At 33.3% G+C, this 22,227-nt stretch overlaps 1 protein-coding gene and 1 long non-coding RNA gene across 2 annotated transcripts; both read left to right on the top strand.

The window, feature by feature from the left end:
- Positions 1-8,130: 8,130 nt before the first annotated feature.
- On the top strand, positions 8,131-11,400 carry LOC149786883 (uncharacterized). Its single transcript, XR_016425226.1, has 3 exons — positions 8,131-8,431; positions 9,072-9,216; positions 10,996-11,400. It is a non-coding gene; the product is annotated as an uncharacterized LOC149786883 (long non-coding RNA).
- A 1,648-nt stretch (positions 11,401-13,048) lies between these two features.
- LOC149786882 (uncharacterized) lies at positions 13,049-14,344 on the top strand. Its single transcript, XM_089975989.1, has one exon. It carries the CDS (start codon positions 13,049-13,051, stop codon positions 14,342-14,344), a length of 1,296 nt encoding a protein of 431 aa, XP_089832115.1.
- The last annotated feature ends 7,883 nt before the right edge of the window (positions 14,345-22,227 follow it).

The following is a 22,227-nucleotide window of genomic DNA, read 5'->3' as shown; positions in this document are numbered from 1 at the left end:
TTCTTGTATTGCAGTAATACCCTCAGCAGCACTTGAAGTAGTTGGTAGCTGAAAATCTGGATCATGGTGTGGACTGGGTGAACTTGTGAATGACAGATTTCTGAAATATTTACTTCGGCAACTAGAGCAAACAACATCATCTTGTGTTACAGGCCTTTGCAATAATTCCTCTGTATGCTTTTCTAGAATGCCTGTAAGTACTTTTGTTCTAGCTGATGGTTTTACCCTTTTGTAGCACCAAGAATATTGATATGCTTTAGGCACTTCAGACTTTTGTAGAAATTAAGTATTTTTATTTTAGACCATTTAATAAACTGTCACATATGATATAAAGTCTTATATAACACTCATTTATGGTTACTTTATTTTGTTATTATTTTACTACAGCTGTTGTTATTTATTATTACTAGTAGTAGTATTTGTGATATTACTTTTATTCAAGCAAGTTCTACTTTGAATAAAAGATTTTCACCTGTAAATTTTATGGCATTATAGTTTTTTGTTCTATTATACCTGATTAGTAAGTTTAGAAAGTTTTGAGGTGCTCTTTTAATGAAATAAAGACATTATGTCATTACAATAAATATACAGTAATTAGATAAGTATATTGAACTAATAGGTTTTTGGCATAGAAGTAATGCAAATATTATTTTCAGTTACAAAATCATAATTACTTGGCTTCTATTGGGACTGTGGACATTGTTCCCACTGTTTGGACAAATTTTAGCAATTGTTAAAAAACATCATTAGTGTAGTAAGCAAGTTAAAAAATGTTATGTCATTCTTTAAATGATTATTCTTGATGTGGACAAGTGCATCGGAAAATGTGATAAAAATTTAGTATGAAAAAATTGAATATAAATATACTTGTATGAAAGTTATACTATCTAATTATGGAAGAATAATACCACTTCACAACATGGGTTCCACTACCATTATTTTATGGTGCAGACATGATTGGCCACTATAGTAATGTTCGCTTTTAGATGAATAACATATTGATAAAAATGTTACCTTGCTGGAAAAAAAAGATAAAGGATTTTCCAATTGTGCGTTATTTTTTGTTGGTTTTGCTGAGCTGTTACCAATTTTATTTCAAAATAAATTCACAGCTGTTGATATTATGAATATCAATTCTTTAAAGAAAAGAAAAGAAAAAGAAGTTGTACTTGGGGGATTCGAACTTTGTGCGACAGGTTTGTGGAATAAATGCTCAACCGTTTGAGCTATTAGAACGTTACAAATCTATATCATGCAGATGACATTTTTTCCTATCTGCTTTATATAACTGCAGACTATTGTTGTTTGCACATTTAATAATAATTTTAAAGAATTGTTATTGTTACTATATGAAGAAAGACACAGTTCACAAAATTTAATGAAAATGTACGCAGGTTGTAAACGTTATTTCCAGCAGAAAATTGACAGATTCAGTTAGATGACATGTACGGAATAGCGCTGCAATAGTGAATTAAACATAGCAAACGGTATAGTGATGGAACTGAAGAAAAACCCTTGTTATTAATGTTTAAATTAAATAATATATATGTACCTATCCTATTATTTAAAGCATCCTTTTGCCATAAATTGGCAACGTAAAAATACAATTTCATTTAATGTTTACTCCACGTAGTCTTTGTTTATATAGAGTTCCAAATGCCCCTTCAGCGCCTCTTCGAAAAATCTTGTTCCCAAGGCAATTTAGAAAGATTGAAGAAAGAGAGAAAGAATGGATAATATTGATTTTAAAATATCTGAATCGTTATTATTCCCTGAAATTTTTAAATATAATAATGAAGGAAATAATATAGCACACTCTAGAAATGCGGGTCTAATTGCTCACGCGTAGCGATACTTCGGCAGGCACGGTGGAACAGGGAAAACAACGACAATGATCCAAGGCAAAATTTAAGAATTTTTTTAATTTTTTGTGATTAGCGCAAACGTGAACACATGAGTTAATATGAGAACCTAAAAATTTTAATAAAAATTAATCAATCAGTGTAAATACCTTGTCTGATCAAGCCTGCGCTTATATCTCATTTCTAGTGTCAAGTTGCTCAAATGTAGCACTTTCTCTTAAATTTCCCTAACCAGACCATGTTCAAAGGTCGTGTTTTGGTATGAAAAAGAAATTTATGTGCATGTTTAATGCAGAATAGGGTGATTTATACATCGAATAATAAAATAAGGCACAGAGCTGTGATATTTACAAGAAGATTTTTCCCATAAAAACGGGGGCAGAAAATTGCCCTTATTCAATATAGTCATTTTGTTGTTGTGGTTGTATTTTTGTTTAACGTAAACTGGATTGAACTGCCCTCAAACAAATTTTCTTGTTTTCCGTTTTAAATCAGAATAACGCTTTTCTCCTGACTTCAATCTGATTTTCCTCGATATGGACCCTTTTTTTAATATCATCTCCGAAACTTTTTATTAAATAATGCGCTATCCGGTCCCATTCCGCAACGAGCTTTCTAATATGTATTTGTTCCGTGAAGTATTTAAAAGACGATCGCTATAAAGAGATTTCTGATTGGTCAAAAGTTTGTATTTGCCCAATGAATCATTGCGTAACGGAAACTGATGGGAATGAGCATGCTTGCTAAATATGGCGATTCGAATTTTCGAGCGGGATATGAGATTGATAACCATTTGAGAAATGTGTGGCAATGAGAATAGCTTGAATACAAAGACGATGGGAACGTAATTGGTCAGTCTGTATGAAAACTGAACGCTAGGATTATCATTTTGCTTTTTATGCCATAAAGAGCTTTACAGTAGCGGATAACGTGCTAAATAGGACAATGAATTGAAGCAGGATGATTTCGAAGTTACATAACTCAAAACTGATTAACTTCCAGAACGAATTTATGGAGGGACAACGTATAGATCACTGGTGAGAATTGTTGCCAAATGCCCATGTCTATCAAATATGGACATATCTTTGCGGAATTTTCTTGGAATTTTAATGATAAACGTTTGTCACTGCTGGTTATGGAACAAGGACTAATTCAAGAGACCACAACAGCATCATAGTTTGTACATTAATCAAAAGTCAAGTCAACAGCACAAGTGACATAATTTATGTCATAAGGCAGGCTCCTAGCATTTCTTTTCATAATAAATGTCTAAAATGGATGCTTTTCTGTAATTTTGCATTATTTTTACAGTTAAATTTTTCAATGCAGATAATATTTTATATTTTATATATGTTTATGTGTTCACAGATGCCTGTGCATATGTTCCAGGCTTGATACTTTGATTTTTAAAATCACTTAAATATTTAGTTTCAAGCCAGATTCATCACATCATGTTTTATGTACTGTATATATTGTACATAACGATAAAAGGCCTCAAGGTAGATTAGTTCTGTAACTGAGTTACCTTCTCTAAATAAAGTCATTATTAGTATTATTATTATTAACTCCCATATCTCTTTTCTTGGATGTCATATAATTACAACATCTGTTTTTTGTTGTTTTTTTCATGCACACTTAATATCACCTTGGTTAATAAAGTCCTGTTTAATTCATATCCATTATTAATTTGAAATGTCTGAAAAACTACTGAAACTTCAGTAAAATACTATATAATGATCAAAATTTTTAGTGAGATCTCACCACAGTTTCAATGAAAGTTTTGGTTGAAATAAATGTGAAATTTTACCAGACTTTTCAGTGAAATGGATTAGGTTTTGTATGCAAGAAAGAAAATGACAAGAAAAACTCAATCTTATTAGATAATATCCCATAAATAATCCATTTTAAAAATTATTGTGAATATTTATCATTGATTCCCAATAATGTCTAAGAATCATTGGGGAGTTTAATTGAAATCTGAAGCAGATTTGTTATGGTTTAGGCAGAAAGCGCTTAAAAAACCCGTCTGAAATCCACTTTAAGTACGCCTGGAAAATTTTGTACAGGATGGACTATTACCAAATTCCATATGAACTGTTTACAAATTCCATATGGACCATTTACAAATTCCATATGGACCATTTACAAATTGCATATGGTATATTTCCCAATTCCATATGGACTATTCACAAATTCCATATGGAATTTTAATTTTATTCCATATGGACAACCTACAGATCTCATGGACTAATTTGCGTATTCCATGGGATTTTCCATGCAGAGTATGTGCGGAATCATAACATTTCCATATGGATAAACTGAAATCCATACGCGTGGTTCAGCTTTAGAATAAAAATGTCCATATGGAAAATTTTGTTCGGGAAGGAAGAAACCTGATGATTTTGGAGTCAAAAGGTCAGAGGTCAAGAGCACTCTGATTGAAAGAAGAAAATGATTACATACAGACTATTAAAGGTGAGTGTGCATGTAATGTGCCATTAAAGTTACTATATTCAGTTTTGGAAATCCTGACATCCATGGTTGGAGATTTGGATGTCCCATCCCATTTATGTGTTCAACAGAAAACATAAATTTAGTGAACCTTTTATGATTTGTAAGCAAAGACAGACAATAAAATAAAAAAAAATATATATTTCTAAAATTAAAGCGGTGTCATTTTTATATCTTTCTATGTATTATTGCTATATTTAGAAAACTTGTGGGAACATTTTTAATGATTAAAAAAAAATATTTTTTTATAAATTATGCACCGGCATTATATTAAGTTCAAATAGTTGCATGGGACCTGTAATTGGACAGTTCAGTGCTGTTACATGCAGCCTCACTTAAATATGTATTGTACCCTTCATGCCTAATGACTCCTGATTATTGTTAAATTCTCAGTCAATTTAATTACTACATGAATTGAAATACAAAGGAATTTTATAATGTTATGATGCAATGTGGACTTACATTATAGTGTCTCATAAATATCTATGCCAGCACATAAACCTTGCTAGTATGTAAAATAAGTGAACATGTAACAATTTGAGCGCGCACTGGTCACCTATTAAAACCTCCTTAGCCAGCTGAAACGTCGTTACTGCTGTATGATAAAGCCCACAAAATTGATCTGTGTACACTAGCTGACACGAGACAGTAATTTAATCCGTCACCATTATATTACCATGTCACTTCATTGTACTGTATGTTGCATTGCCTTTGTGATTCTTATGGTAACTATTTACCTTAGATATCTATTACAAAACAAATCTTTAAGATGACAGTACACCAATTCATGCTCATAGATATGGTCTAATAAGTTCTTTCAATAAGCTCTTTCAACCCATGAAATGAACATGTATACTTTACATTGAATAGGCACACATTTTTATAAAAAAAAAATTAAGTTAGTTATTTTCACATGATATTCTCCATTCAGTTTTAAAAATTGGTTACTCCTTCTGTTTAAAGGAAACTTTATCACAACAACAATGACGTGAACAAATAGTTCCGGCTTGTAGTTTATACAGTGGCAGCCATTAGTGTTTACATCATTCTTTTTAATCATATGTATGACAGTATGTTTGGAAAGGAAGAAATCTGAAGCTTGGTATATTTTTACTGTAAAATATTATTTAACATAATTCAATGTATAAATATCTGATGCAGTGAAAAAAACATAATTTACAGAAAGGTTCAGTCAGCATTTTTGATCATTTTCACTAGACATCTGTTCGGTACATAATGCAGTTAGCAGTTATGGAGGAGAGCTGTTAAGTGTTTGAGAACATGGTGACATGCAGACACATATGCAAAAGTCCACACCCTTTCTTTTGTTATGGAATTATTTTTGGAATGTGTGTTTTTACAAACATGACTGTATAATCAGTTTGTTATAATCATGTTTTTCATGCAAGTTTCCTTTGGTATTAATGGCTTCCAAGAGTTTGAAGAAAAGATGTTTCGCATTAGAAAAATTTTAAGATGCAGTTTGATGTATGCAGTTCCAATTGGCAAAAGAAATAAATGGTTTTAAGCTTAATTGCAACAGAAAAGTAATTTTTTCAAAACTTTGCACAGGTTTTGAAAAACTAGCCAAGAATAATGGCACCCGTACAGAAAAATCTCACCAGTTCACATGAGCTGCTCATAAGCTGCACATGAGAACCTTGTTAGAAATGTATGCAAATTGGGTAGATTTTGCAGGCTCATGTGTGCAGTTTGTTAGATCTTGTGAGCCAAGGAAAAACTAACCTGATTCTCACGTGAGCAGATTTTGCTCACGTGAGAATCTAAATTTTCACATGAGAAAGTAGAACTTAGAAAATTTTCTTTCTCCATTACATACAACCATGTTTGAAAATAAGGCAGAGTTCTAATTTCTCACGTGAGTTATCACGTGAGAAACTTGGACTTTGATTCTGATTAAACACTTATTTCAAATTTATTCAAAGTTGGATTTTCTCATGTGAGTTATCACATGAGCAATTTGGACTTAAATATTTTGTGTAAATGTTGAATGTCAAGCATCTCCATTATTGTCAAATAGACATCATTTCTATTTTGCACTTGTTCATATTGCTTTGTTGTATTTTTTAAATTTTAAAACATTTTCAACTTATTTTCTCACAGTGAGTTTTAATCTTATTTTGACCCAACAGGCTCCTTGTATTTGAACATATTAAGGTTCATTTCACTGTTCATAAAACGAAACAATTCAGAATTAAGGTCTCGTATAACCAGACTACTCATTAAACTTTAACAGCTGTCAAAGAATAGAGTTAATAACTTGCATACTGATCATGGTTAATGTTTAATAAAGTAATCCGTAAAAAGGTGAAATGTTTCTCTCCCCAAAATACACAGTTTACAAATATAAAAAGGAAATAAAACTTTTGCCCTAAAATGAATCCTATGTTCCATAAACATATGATGCAACTCCTTTATTCACAAACTTCTAAAACCCCACTATAAAATTGTAAAACAAATACATAGCCACATATCTGGAAAAAAAATAAACACTGATGCACAGTCCTTTTGGCCTAATAAACTCTCAAGTCATTTTCCAGAAAAATTGGAGAATTACATAAACTACGTCGTTTTCTTCCATGCCTAACATTCGCACAAATAGTCAATACAATCTTATACTTACTGAATTGTGTAATTCGGCTTAGGGGTCATCCATTTAGTATGTACGCAAAAATCTGGCAAAGCTTGACCCCCCCCCCCCCCATGCATGCATACTTTTTTACGCCCCCCCCCCCGCGTACATACGCTTGACGCCCCCCTCCCCATATTCTATTAAACGGCCTCTGTTTAATCCACGCAGAAACCATAAAGGATTAATAATATTAATGTGTTTAATAAAACATTGTCCACCGACGTTGAATGTCTGGCATCAAAGAAATACGCGGGGTAACATTAAACATTTTGTCTAGTGTCCGCCAAAATTCAAACGCCAACTGAACAGTCGAACAGGTTACGTATTAGACAAATTATTATCGAGGTTTCACCCCAACCCCGTTTCCTATGCATATGTACATTACCATTATAAAAAAAAAAAACATGTACTGTACATAAAATTTAATAAATCCGTAAGAAACTGCCTAATCCAGTCGTGTTTGTTTGTGTAGCTGTTTCGCACTGTTTTACATGTGTATATTCTTGGCAATGGAAAATTTTGCTTATTTGCAGCCTTTTAAATGTTCTGATCGTGTCATTTCAAATTTTATAAAAGAAATTTCCTATTGAAATAATCACAAAACAAATCCCTGACGTTTCCGTTAACTTTTCAGTGACCCAAGTTATAAGAGTACACGGTGGAAGAATCGGCTTGTTAGAACCATTAGAGTGTCCTATGGGGCATGGCTCGGCACAAGCTACTGTAAAAACATAAAAATTAACTTGGTCTATATTAATTAACTTATTAATGATATGAATTCACGTATAGCTCAGTTTTTATGAAACATCAGATAATAAAATAGCATTTATTTGATATATAAAATATAACATTAAGAAATACCCGCGTACATGTGTACAAAGGAGTGTAAAACCAGAAGGGCTCGCATCGTTGCTTACAATTTAAATGTCAGTAATACAGTAGTATAAAATAATAAAAGTATTATTTTTATACTAAATGTATGACCGACTTTTATATTATAATCAATGATACAAGCCCCTATGCGTACAACAACGTGTTTACTAATAATTTACCCTTTATAGCGCCTCAGATAAACTCAACAGATGCTGGATGTTGACCTACAGTGTACATGTAGAATAGCACTTTTAAACCGAATAGACAGAAATTTACGCGCGGGCCATGTTCTCTTAGAAAGGGCCACGCTGTTTATGAAGAAAGTTATTTAATATTCTCCTGCAACATGTTTGCTCTTAAAACATTCTGACAGCAAGAGTGTGGACATTATTAAAATATAGAAACCAACACCAACACCTAAAGATGTCCACGTCGGTACTGATGTTAATGTCCAGTACGAAACAGAAGACGTCGACGTGCTGTTAGGGAAAATTCAAGGATTATGAAAGACTGGTTCTTTGCCGAGAAAGAGGTAAGTTACTTTTTCTCATTTATTTTTACAATTTTCGCATATAGAATGATCAAAGTGGATAGCCTGAATCATCGACATTATAAGCATAAGCATAAATTCGCATGGTCGTTTAAAATTGAGCCAAGGGTTTGTTTCAGATTTTACTTAAAGATAATAATTCAACCTCCTGTTTCTAAAAATGATATCTACACCACACTATCATCGAATATTTAAGCCTTCCACAATTCAACTGTGCAGCCATGTCTGGCTCTTACCCCCACCCCCAATAATAATGCGGGCGCCTCAGTGATGAGCACTTGCGTTACCGATTGAAACAATATGTACAAACATAAATGTTCTTCTTATTATTTTATTGCTGATTGGGTGGATCAAGATAAGCATACACGATTGAGAACCAAATGCAGTAGCTTAATTCATGATTTTATTCCTAAAAGACATTTGCCCTGTCTGTCAAATATTTTGATTGTTAAATTTAAAAGAGATTTAATTGGATAAGGATTACAGCTTTTCTTAATGCTTATATACACTTATAGACTAGGATTCTTTTGCCAACCAAATCGTTTTCTCATTTCAATGCATTCTTTCTGTTCTGCATAGATTAAAAAAAAGATCAATTATACTAATTTTTATCTTTTTACAGATTAAATTTCATGAAGGTCACAAAATTTAATGAACACAACAAAGTTAGCAATCATTTGAAAGAAGTGCAAAACACTGACAGCAACAGGAAGAAGTCAGACAAAACTGCATTGCCATGCTAGAGGAAATTCCAACTCCAGTAAAGGGTATGTATAATACGCTTCAAATCTTTTGACATGATAACATATGCATTTCAGACTCTACAATTGGACCCCCAATACATTTTTTTTTTAAATATAAAAATTGGAAACCAGATTTTGAATTTCCTTATATATTGCAAATGTACATATTTTGGAAAAATGTATCCTAAAAGTTTTGGAGAAATCTTCCAGAGGACTGTTCAAGAAGTAGAGATGTCAGTTTTTTGGAAATTTCTAATGTGTACCCATTATTCCTAACGATTGGTTACCAGAGTATACAATCAAAAGGAAATTGTATTAAATGTGAAGCTGAACTGCTTTGTTGTAGGTTCACATGTTCCAACCCTATAAAGAGCTGTAAGCATAATTATTACTAATATAAGTGGCAAAAATCATAATCTGAGCACAATGAGTATAAATTACATGCCATTATTACAGAAAACTGTATGAAAAATGTATATGCAGTTATAATTTTTGTCACAAATCAGCTGAACTTGTGTGGATTAGTAGTATGGATGAGAACAGACACAAAAGAAATTGATAAATTATTTGTGCATAACAGTCATTTCGACTAGTGTACATGTCTACAGTAACTTTTGCGAATTGTCATAAAGTCCATAAATGTTGATTGTTGTATTATTCTCAACCTGCCATGATTCATTCCATAACGACGGTCCAGTGCAACATGTTTTTAAGTTTAACAAAATCTCTTTTCTCTAACATTTTTCAGTTACATAACATCCATCAGTTGCATTGATACATCCCGGGTTATTTTTGTTGTTGTTTTTTCTTCTTTTTTTTAAAATGATATCTGGTGCCATTTATTTTCTATTTAAGCTGGACTACTATGTGTGTAGTATCATAATAGAATGAATCTAGGGCAAATGGTTTCACATTCAAGAACCTGTCTGTTTTCTTGGAACTGTTTGATGTAAAATTCATGCAGAAGTTACAAATGCATTAATTTTTATTTGATTTTTTCAAAACTGTTATTAAGTAGCAAACTTTTTTTATCTTTATATTTCAGTCTGTATAGTTGTCCATTTCATTCATTTTTTGTCCTAACATGGTGGTATAAGAAGTGCATGTTACAGTAGCCAAGTTAAACCAGACATTCATATTGTGCTTAATTTTATTTGACCCAGATAATGTCACCAGGATCTGAAAACAAGAGTGTTTTAAGTCATGAGAAAATTGGCACATGAACCATGGACAGGCATGAAGTTAGGATGGTCAGGCTTGAAATATCAGCGTTGATTCTTAAATAGGTCACTTGAGAAAGGATTGTATTATTATACAGACCACGTATGACAAGTAAATTGTAAGCAACCATATGAGCCCCTGTGAACACTTTTTTTTTAACGGGTACCCAATTGTTCGTTTTATTACCCAGATTATTATCTATGGGAGAATACCCGGGTACACATTGGCATCTTTATCCAGAAGTAGTCAAATTTGGAATATGCAACATGGCTTGCAGATATCTCATCAACAGTGCAGTTTATATGTTTGCTACTGAACTATGGTAATTCTATTGGTAGAGCTATTTGACTCATAGTCCAAAGGATGAATTTTCAGACTGGGTTGGCTGTGTAAGTGTGTCCTTGGGAAAACAGTTGGCTTCTATTTTCACAGTGTGATAAAGTGCCATCTAATCCAAACTACAATTATGTATTTTGCCTTTACCTTGTAAAACGAATCTTTAAAAATCAACCTTACATAATGTCTCAAATGCTGTGATCAGAAGAAAAAAAACTTCTACCAACATTTTCATTTCCATTTCAGGTTTCATTTTTCAACAGTTCAAAACTGAGCCTGCTAACTTAAATTCAGTGGTCAACAGGAAGTGCATTGATTCAAAGAGAACAATCTCCAAGTGAAAATATTGTTGCAGACTGGCAAATAATGAAATTCAGAAGCAGGAATGTCAATTACACGTTTTGTTTGCTTCGAATTTTCTGGAACAGTGAAGAATGGTCTTCATGTGAAGCAAATTTCCAGCAGTATCTTTCATTATGACCTTAAAGTGTTTAGAATAAATGTGATGTATTAATATAACAGGTACATTCATTCATACATACATACATATTCTAGTTGTCTTACCTTATTAAAAGATCACTAATTGAACTCGAATTATATGCTTATGATTACTAGATTTGAATATTGATCTTACTCTGTTTAATTCTTGTATTCAATAAAAACTAAATACTATAGTTGTTTTTTGTTGTTTTTGCTCAACTGATCAAGATGCTGCTCACGTGAGCAAAATCTTGCTCACATGAGCGAGGTGTGGCTCACGTGAGCAGAACTTGCTCACGTGAGCGAGGTGTGGCTCATGTGAGCGAGGTGTGGCTCACGTGAGCAAGATATTGCTCTTGTTAACAATTCCTGCACATGTGATTTTCTTATTAGAATCTATTTGCTCACGTGAATTCTACCTAATTTGCATGTTAAATTGCACATGAGACTAACCTGAGTTAGATCTCACGTGAGAATCTCATGTGCAGAAGGGTAGGCAGTTTTGGTGTGGGCATGCAGCTAGAATGGTATCATCACAAAATAAAGCGCTCTGGATAAAAAAATTTAAATATTTGCTGTTTGAACTGCCACTTGGAAATGTTTGTTTTCTGTTTGTTTTCTGTTTTCTTGAAAGTAATTGATCCACTACTCAAAATCATGTGTTTTGGTGCCGATCTGATGTTCTGTATGGAAACTTATAAGGTAACACCAATCCTCATAAACAGATATTCTGCCAGGCTACATCACAAATCCAGCCCTCTGCCTACCTAGGTGGTAGTTAGAGTGATCTCCCCATTATAAAATAATTGGCGTCACATCCTATGAAATTGCCAGTTATTACTGGAGCACAAGGCATGCTTTCCACATGGATGAAACTAGGGGGAGATAGCCTTATAAAAGATGACTGTTTCTGGTATACACCCACACCAAAACTGCCTACCCTTCTGCACATGAGATTCCCACTTGAGATCTAACTCAGGTTAGTGCAATTTAACATGCAAATTAGGTAGAACTGACATGAGCAAATAGATTCTAATAAGAAAATCATGTGCAGGAATTGTTAACAAGAGCACTGAGGACTATCGTCAATTGAAGTTCTTGAATCGGGTTTGTTTATTAAGCTGTATTAACTCATGAGCATGATAATAATGCCAACAGATGTAGAAATGGATTTTTATCAATCACAGTTTGTAAAAGATAACCATGTGTTCAGACCCAATTGCATTTATTTCTTCAAGGGTTACCATGTCAGTCATTTTGTTCTCCCCAAAATATGAAATACAGATTTAACCAAACTTAGCATGTGAGTTTATCAAGATAAGTTCAATAATCTTCCATTAGGACACCAGGTTAAAAGTCATTGTCATTGACAAAGTATTTTGTACTCCATTTTCAAGTGTCTTGTCACCATGTTAATTCAGACATGTAAGAAATATTTTTTTACCAAATTTGGCATGGTACAGTGTATGTTGGAGTTTCTCAAGAAAAAGACTCAGATGATTTCAATACTCAAGTTAGAAAGAATAATATGAAACAATAAACAGATTTATCTTGGATTCCTGGAAGTTATTTTTACCAGTAGAGTATCAGTATCATCAAGGACTGATTAACTAGATTTCCTAGATTTCATCTTAAAGTTACATCAAACAGCGAAGGTAGAGACAGTGCTTTATCACTACATGATCATGTTTATATTTAGCACCTGTTATATTGATACCCTTGACCACACTAGGTACTCAATAGCATCTTGAAATGTAAAATGTTTGACAATTCAATAGCAATATTACAAAGATTATAATTAGGATTACATTTTTCAGGAATGGCAAACAATTTCTACAACAATGATACGAATCATGGCGTTACAAAGAGGTTCATGTATTCGCAACACTTAACTGAATTTATTGAAACCACGCAGGTACAGAATCAACCAGACAACCAGCAGGGTCAGCGGCATCAATCAGTGATATATGATGCATTTGCAGGAAGTGGGAGGTATGGCGAGGGATGGCCAGACAGGATTGAAGAATTTGGTTCACCGTTGATTGCTGTTATAATTGTTATTTCCTATTTTGTCAGGCTGCACAATCTGCCATATCAGTACCTGAGAGATAGGGAAGTGACGCATAGACCATGCAGAAAAAGAGTAATGAAGATCAGAAATGTAATTACACTTCCCACTCCGGAGGAAAGAGACATCATATTAAATTTTTCTGAAACAAACAGAGCTTATTACAATTTATTAGTAGATAATATAATTTATATTTTAGAGTTACATGGCATTGACCATCAACTGGCATATCATTTTGATGGAATCATAAGAATATCATGCACTGATGAAAACTTGTCATTTTGCATCAATGTTGCCTTTTGTGATTTTCAGGTTATTCAGGCACCAGCTTTTGCACGTAACAGATTTTTATTCACATTTATTGATCCATGTGGATATAAATCTATACCAATGTCTTGTGTACAAAGGTATTTTGGGCACCAAAGGGAGGTTTTAATAACATTCATGAGTGGTTTTGTTAACCGCTTTAAAGGCAGGCCAGCAGTTAGAAGAACAATGATAAATCTTTTTGGATTTGGCAGGGTGGAAGGGGAAAGAATGTATCAGCAACTGAGACATGGTAGATTGAATGACTGTCTTCAAATCTACAAAGATCAGATAACAGAGAGGGCTGCAACAAATTTAGTAATAAGTTTTCAAGTTTATAATAGGAACAACATCCCAATCTATCATCTTATATTCATAACATATGACAGAAACTTGTTTAGAAATATGAAAGAAGTCATGTGGACAGGAACACAGAGAGGAAGGGAGTTGATCTTTTCATCTTATAGGTCAATTCAGTTAGATATCAGCAGTAAACAAGATAGCCATTATGTGGCAAACATAATCTGTCAAAATTTCCAAGGAAGGAGGAGGATAACAGTCAGAATAATTGAAGACTTTCTCCTGGATGAAACTATCTTTGTTTGGCAGAATAACATGTTGAATATCCTGCAAGAACAACCACAAGTGTTAAGAACTGAACACAATGGCCGTGTCTGGTTTCGTTTTGTGAGTGAGGATATAGTTGAATTCCTGGAAGGACTACGCTTGTTACAATTATGAATAGGTAAGTGTTTCTGTGTTGGCTCTATTCATGTCTTCCTATTTCATAAATGCCTAAAATAATGTAATTGATATAAGTATTATAGAATGGGGCAGATAATGTAGATGATAAAACAATGCTGTACCAACGATAGTTTTATTTGGGCATGAACAGGATGAATATATTGTATCCTAAACATTAATTTTTTCACACACGCTTCAGGCAAAGGTATTTCAGAGTGTTGTTTTTTCTGTGTTTATCATGGTATAACTGTCAGATGCCGAATCACACAGCAAATAACGCATAGCTATGTGAGTCAACAACTGATAGTTTATGCCACAATAAACCCAAAGGAAAACAACATTAAACTCTTAAAATTGCAATTCTTTATTATTTTATTTATTGCTTATTGGTTTGTTTGTTTTTTTTACAGATATTTCCTATCAATTTTAGAGCCGTATTTTAACATATGAATTGTTGTTGAGGGCGTTTACTATGTAGCTATTTATAGAACATGCCTGTCCATCTGCAACCACACGAGTCTGACATTTAATCAATACAGCACATGTATGATGATTCGACTTTTGTTATGTGTTTTTTTATTTTATCACTTCAGAATGGCCGAAGACTAAAAGACTTCACATATCCATTCAAAATACAGTAACGTACCGACGCATAACTCTCGGATGGCCATCGCATGCATCTAATCCGGCGAATTAACCTTTATTTTCACCATTTCCACATGACACACCATCAGGCAGAAGTGGTCAATTCTGCCATGGGATGAATAACGCTTTGAAAGTAATTTTTAAAAATGAAAGTTTAACTGCCTTTTATTTCATCTTGTATCATAAGATAATTTTATATAAATTTTAGTTAAAGCTACGATAGTAGAAATGACAGTTGATGATGTCATTATATTTCCATTATTAAAGCCAAGATGGGTGCTGGATTCAGTACTATCACAGGTGCTCAACACGAGCTTGATGTTGAGAAAGAAAAAAACAGTAATCTAAAGAAAAAAATCATACAGAGTGACAAAAATACCTTAGATACTCCCATGATCCGTTATGACATAGGACCCCCTCTATCATAATGGATCATGAGTAAAATCTAAGGTATTTTTGTCACTCTGTGTGATTTTTTCCATCAGATTATTGTTTTTTTTTCCCCTCAACATCAAGCTCGTGTCGAGCACCTGTGGGCGATCTCAGGCTTTGACACTCCATAGAATGGTCTTAATCTTTTATCTAAACTGGCATATGTGATCTGAGCAGAAGTTCAATATTCGAAGCAAAGGATGTGTTGTTTGTTTTGACATACGAATGACTCTTGGATTTGATTGTTCTCATAAGTTGGACAGACTATTTACCAGAACTAATTGGAACAAGCCTGAACAAATGAAAATAGCGGAATAAAAAATAGATAATAATGGAACAAAGATTTAAAAATAAAACAAATTCTACTTACTTCTAAAACTAGTTATACTTTTATTTGCATTAATTTCAATTAATTTATAATGACATTGGTTATTTTACTCTTTTTTTATATTTTGATGCAATAGGGGAACAAAAGAAAATCCTGGAACAAAAATAGATAATACCTGATATATATTATGAACACTGAAATTTGTATGCAAGATATCTGCATAAATCAAGTTTTGTCAAGTAGCGGTTAGTAGTAGGATAGTGCTGATATGCCGTTATTATTGTTTAACATACTGCTCATTTTCTCATGCATGAATAAAAACAGTCTTAAAACAAAATCACTCATATTTTATTGATCGGCATGTCATCATTTAAAAAAGGCAAAACAACACAATATTTAAGAATTGTACATACATCACAGAATGGCGCTTGTACTTAAATCTACCTTGTGCTAAAAATAGACCATAACATCATTGTGCCCGGCTGCCGCCATACTGTTTTTGGACAAAGCACAGAGATACTTAGTAACACGTATTAAATCGCGACATATATGCATAAATATTTTTTTTGTGCACTTCCCTCGCTATGTAATGTTTTCATATATTCAGCTATAATATGTGAGCATGTACAGTAATAATTTTGTACGTTTTATTTCTTTGTCATCCGTTTGTATTGTTTTCCAATCTTTGTTTAGTAAAACTCTCCTATGTGCATATTATATAGGTGTGTGTGTGTATGTATGTATGTATCTATGTGTGCGTGTGTGTGTGTGTGTGTGATTTAGGTTTTGTAATGTAGCTTTAAAAAAAATTCAGTCATATCACTACGATGTCTGCAGTGTGGCAGTTTATAGTGATGCCTAGCACTGGGGCATGAAGCTGCAGACATGTTACATGATGTCCCACTCTGTCACATTATCTGGACACTGGGGCCGACCAGTCCTTACACTAACCTCTTTATGCTAAGCGCCTGTTAGTACTATTTTTATAAGTCTTTGGTATGACTCGGCCGGGGATTGAACCCACGACCTCCCGCATCCAAGGCGGACGCTCTAACCACTAGGCCACCTGAGCGGTATGTATGTGTCCCAAATGAATGTGTTGAAACCAATAATATTTATTTATATCTACTTTTGTTTTCTTTTCAGTTAGTGTTTGTGTGTAAAATATGTATTATTTTAAGGTTGGCTGTTGTCATTAGGGACAGCAGTTTTTGTGTTGTTGTTTCCATGAATACATGCAGAAAATTATACCTCCCAACAAAATTTAATTGGATATATCTTTTAATTAAGGAAATGTATTACCCACGTAGTAAAAATTTAATCAATCAGTCCTACTCGTTTCTACACCATAACTCTAACGAACATACTGCATTCTTAAATGTTCTAAACTGTCATTCAAAATTACGATTTGTTTGTAAAACAGTTAACATAAATTTACTCTCTTCTTTTCTTAACTTTGTTACAGATTAACACATCAGAATCAGAAAAGGTTAATAAAATCCTTAATGCATAATACCAACAAAACAAACAAACAAATAATACCCCAAATCACACATTGATGCATTGTTTTTCAATATATGGAATATCTATGCAACATTTCTAGATTATACAAGCATATCACATCAAATAAGCAGAGTGTAATTTTATGTGCAAAACAAAATGTAAGAAATGGTCACTTACTATATACACCCCTCTCTATTTAAAACATAACATATAAGAATACTTCATCGACATTATTTAGTGGGGGGGGACTGGCAGTTCCCTTGGAAAATGTAATTGTATATAACTTTTAATTAAGGAAATGTATTATTCACATAGTATAAATATAATCAACCATTACTGTTCCCTTCAACAACATAACTCTAATGAACATAATGCATTCTTATATGTTCTAAACTATCATTCAAAATTAAGATTTGTTTGTAAAACAGACATTGAAATAAACATATAAATTTTTTCTCTCCTCTTTTCTTAGCTTTGTTACCAATTAACACATCGGAATCAGAAAAGGTTAATAAAATCACTAATGCATAATACAACCCCCCCACCAAAAAACCCAAAGAAAACATCGATACATTGTTTTTAAACTTATGGAATACATATTAAACATTTCTAGATTCTACATGCATAATGTCACATCAACTAAGGAGAGTGTAATTTTGTGCGCTAAACAAAATATAAGAAATAGTCATTTTCCTACGTACATCCCTCTCTCTATGTATGTTAAAACATGAATCAAATATAAGAATACTTCATCGGCTTTATTTAATGGGGTGGGATTGGGATTGGCAGTTCCCTTGGAATTTTCATCTCAAAATATTCAGGGTATATCTATCTGTGATGAAATGCAAGCAATTTGTGTATTATAATGTTCTAGAAAGATTCATCAAATTTGATTATATGATTTATACAGTCTGCAGGCTTAAGCACCACTGTAACAAAATATTGGAATGCACATAAATCTGTATTCAGATGAACAAATTTAACGTCTGGTACATGGTTTTCAGTAAGAACAGTGATACGAAAAATATCACGGAAAAGAACACTGAATGCCATTACACCGGTTCGCCTTGTCCGAATAGCTATTGTTAGAAACTGATATCACTGCGTGTGACGTTTCAGAGGTAAAAAGTACAAGCGCCAGATGATGAAATGTGAAGGAACAAAACTTGTTAGGCTATTATTGGTGTCATTTCAAACCATGTTTTAAGTTGAAATTTAGTAACCATTTTGTAGTTCTTAATTCATAGTATGTGTCAGTGCACCTGTCTGTGTCAGAACCAATCTGTTTTTCCATTTGTAATCATTTGTTCAATGTCTTATCTTTTTTGACAAGGTTTATTTCTCCTGCTCTTAGATGCCACAGATGTAGATGAAATAACCATTTTGGATCATTCTGGGAAACTTTGCATAATCTTCTTCATGCAAGAGCACTAAAGTGCTAAAAGAACTTCTTTTCGCAAAGGGAAGAACTGAGTGTGTATTTTCTTTATTTCTTTATCAAATTCAAGAATTATTTTTTTTATGAAAGATAATGATGAAACACATTGACTAATGCATTTACTACAGACAGTACACAAGGTCAGAGCTGTTTTCACCTGAATTGCAAAAGACACTAAACAGTTCTAAATCAGAAAGTTGGTCCTCTGTATCGGGAGAATCATTATGAGCAAGACCTTCCACCCTAACTTTTTGGACCCTTAAAAGGGATCAGTAACAATAATGTGGACAAACAAAGTGAAACCTAACTGAAAACTTCAGTTATGGATCCCAAATCATTTTGTGCCCAGGTAGACTTGCAAAGGCAAAATGTTACTAATGCAAACTACAGGAATATGGACAAGAAAACAAATGTTTTGGACACTGAGCCATTATCTGTATATGTAAAATAACTTGAGAAAAGAAGAAATAAGTGCAAAAAGAAACCTTATTTTATTTCTTTCTTTATCAAATTCAATTTTTTAAATAAAATATGAAAAAGCACATTGACTGTAGCATAAGATATGTAAAATGACTTGTGAAAAGAATAAATAAGAGCAAAACAAAGCACATTTTCTTGTAATTTCTTTATTATTCAGATTCCATTATTCTTCTTTTTAAAAGAAAGATAAGGGCAAATGACATTAATAAAATGTATTTACAAAATACCAATATTAGAATGTTTTGTCATATATTGGTCAGTACAATACATATTTTAAACATTTGCAAAAAGAATATACAATTGCAACAAGAATGATTTCTTTATTGCTAATGATCAAATGGAATAGATTTATTAAGAAAGACAGATAAAATTACACTGAAGTAAACTCTGCATAATGTTTCAAATATATTTACCATATGACTTGTAACTGCCAAATGCTGTATTTTGATGACTTGCAAAACAAAAAGATGATTATGTCCAAGAAAAGAACACATACCATATATACTTGTGTATAAGCCAAATAATTTATGAAAAAATAAAGGCCTGGAAGAACGGGGGGTTGGCTTATCCACAGGCCAATGTGTAAACTTGACAGTTTTTAGGTCTTTTTGTTGACTACTGTAATGGCTGTAAATCTTGAGACATGAAACAATAATTTTCTCTGTGTCCTAAGACATAGGCATGTAAAAAAGAGTAACTTTCGGTGACCCGACAATTATTAAACTGTTATAAAGTACTATGATTGATTTTGTTATTATTTTGCATGTGCATATTTTCTTATTTCTCCAACACGAAGTTAAATAAAGGTAAATACAGACTTCTTAATTCGCGGGCTGGTTGAGTTTACCAGGGAGACCATGCTGAACTATAATGTACAGTACTTACACAAAATATCTAAAAAGGACCACTTGTTTGGAATTGTTATAGGGATAATTTATCCAGCTTCATACAGAAATGAAGTTACACTTAAACCTGTTTTGAATAAATAATTAAACATCTTGCCAAACTGCAGTGAGATTTTTGTCTAGTTATCTATTTTTGTTCCGGTATTTTCATTTTGTTCATCAAAATATATATAAAAAAAAGAGTAAAATAACCAACAAGTGCTCTGGTGGCCTAGAGGTTAGAGTGTCTGCCTCAGATGGAGGAGGTCGCAGGATCGAATCCAGGCCAAGTCATACTAAAGACTTATAAATATGGGACTAACAGCTGCCTCACTTGGTGCTCAGCATTAAGAAGTTAGTGTTAGGACTGGTCGGTCTGGTGTCAGGATAATGTGACTGTGTGTTACATCATGCTACATGTCTGGGGCATGATGCCCCAGTGCTAGACATCACTATAAACTGCCACACTGCAGACATTATATTGATATGGCCAAAAAATTGTAAAGCTACATTAAAATCCAAATCACACACACATTTTGTTCTGAAATTTTCAGATTGTTTCAGGTTGTTCCGGTAAATATTTGGTCTGGGACATATTGTTATTTTATTGACACATGAGGAACCAATCTTTTTTCTTTAAATCTAATTTTGCGTTCTTTAATAGTTTAGGCTACCTACAGGACTACTTGCAAATGAAATTAAGACTATCTGTAAATGGTTAATGTGATGGGGGTCCATCAGTCAAACAAAGACATCGACCAGGGCAGTTACCATGGGGGAGCAGTGGAAATTTCTAACCCCCACCCCCACATCGTAACTATCATAGTCGGCATCTTACAGTGTAGGACTGTGAATCCAGTTGTTATAACATTAGTTTTTGACCACCCATCCCCCTCCCCCCCCCCCCCCCCCGGTCCCTGTATCCATTTACCTATAGTTTTAAATTCAGTTGTAATGAGCCACATTATAAGTGCTGTACAACATAGCCGCAATGTTTTCTTGGTAGATCTTGAGTTTCCCAGCCTTTTTTCAGACCTAATCAAAGAAAAGAATTATTTATCTTAGAAAAGTTATAAAGATTTGTTATTTGATTCTGTTAAAACAGTTTATTAAATTTTCTAAATAAAATAAAATCCCACTGTTTTTATTTCATTTCAAAGGCATTCAGTGTGTATACCTTCAGATTTCAGTGTTTACATTAGTTACTTCACATGGACTCTGTTTATAGAAGTATAAAGTAGTTCTCTGTACTGTTTGAACAGAAAAAAATGCACATGGTTATCTTCTGACGAATGGAAATCTTCCCTACATTTTATCAACTGATGCAACTGCAGTTATAAATAATTTTATAAATAAATGACTAAACTAATAAATTAGGTACCCAGTACCCAGACCTCATACAGATAAAAAAATGAAATTAGTTTTAAAAGAAGCACGTGTTTGATTCACCGATAAAGCAGTGGAAACACTTGTCTGTTTTCTTGCTTCATCGACTGCTCCTGTGGCCTAGTGGTTAGAGCATCCACCTCAGATGCGGGAGGTCATGGGTTTGATCCCCAGTCGAGTCATACCAAAGACTTACAAAAATGGTACTAACAGCTGCCTTGCTTTGCACTCAGCATTAAGAGGTTAGTGTTAGGACTGGTCTGCCTGGTGTCCGGATAATATGACTGGGTGGGACATGATGCTACATGTCTGTGGCATGATACCCCAGTGCTAGACATCACTTTAAACTGCCACATTGCAGACAGTGTAGCTATATGACTGAAAAATTGTTAAAGCTACGTTAAAAATATAAATCACATCACATCATATCTTTCTTCATCATAAAGTCCTCTATATGAATCTTCACCTCATCTGTAGTCATATTATGTATTATTTGTCACACCCTTCATATGCAATGTCTTAATAGTATTATAAAATTATGCTCTGCAGGATGCGTGTTTGTGTTGTGTGACAAAATGAAATAAATACAAATTTCTCACAATAACGATGCCATAGAACTCCCCCAACCCCCGCTATTTTTTTTAAGGAAATACAGGCAGTAACAGAATTAAATGGGGAAAGAAGAGGGTAACTTTATGCAAAAAGAGACAAAAGTTTGCAGCATATCTTATTGAAAAGCATTTTCTTTTGAGTTGTTTTGTTGCTGTTGAGAACTGCTGGACTA

This window comes from Sinohyriopsis cumingii, chromosome 12 (assembly GCF_028554795.1).
Source record: "Sinohyriopsis cumingii isolate HCF-2022 chromosome 12, ASM2855479v2, whole genome shotgun sequence".
NCBI classification, from domain to species: Eukaryota; Metazoa; Mollusca; class Bivalvia; order Unionida; family Unionidae; genus Sinohyriopsis; species Sinohyriopsis cumingii.
Note: the sequence above shows the minus strand (reverse complement) of the source record. Positions and strands in the feature narration are given on the sequence as shown.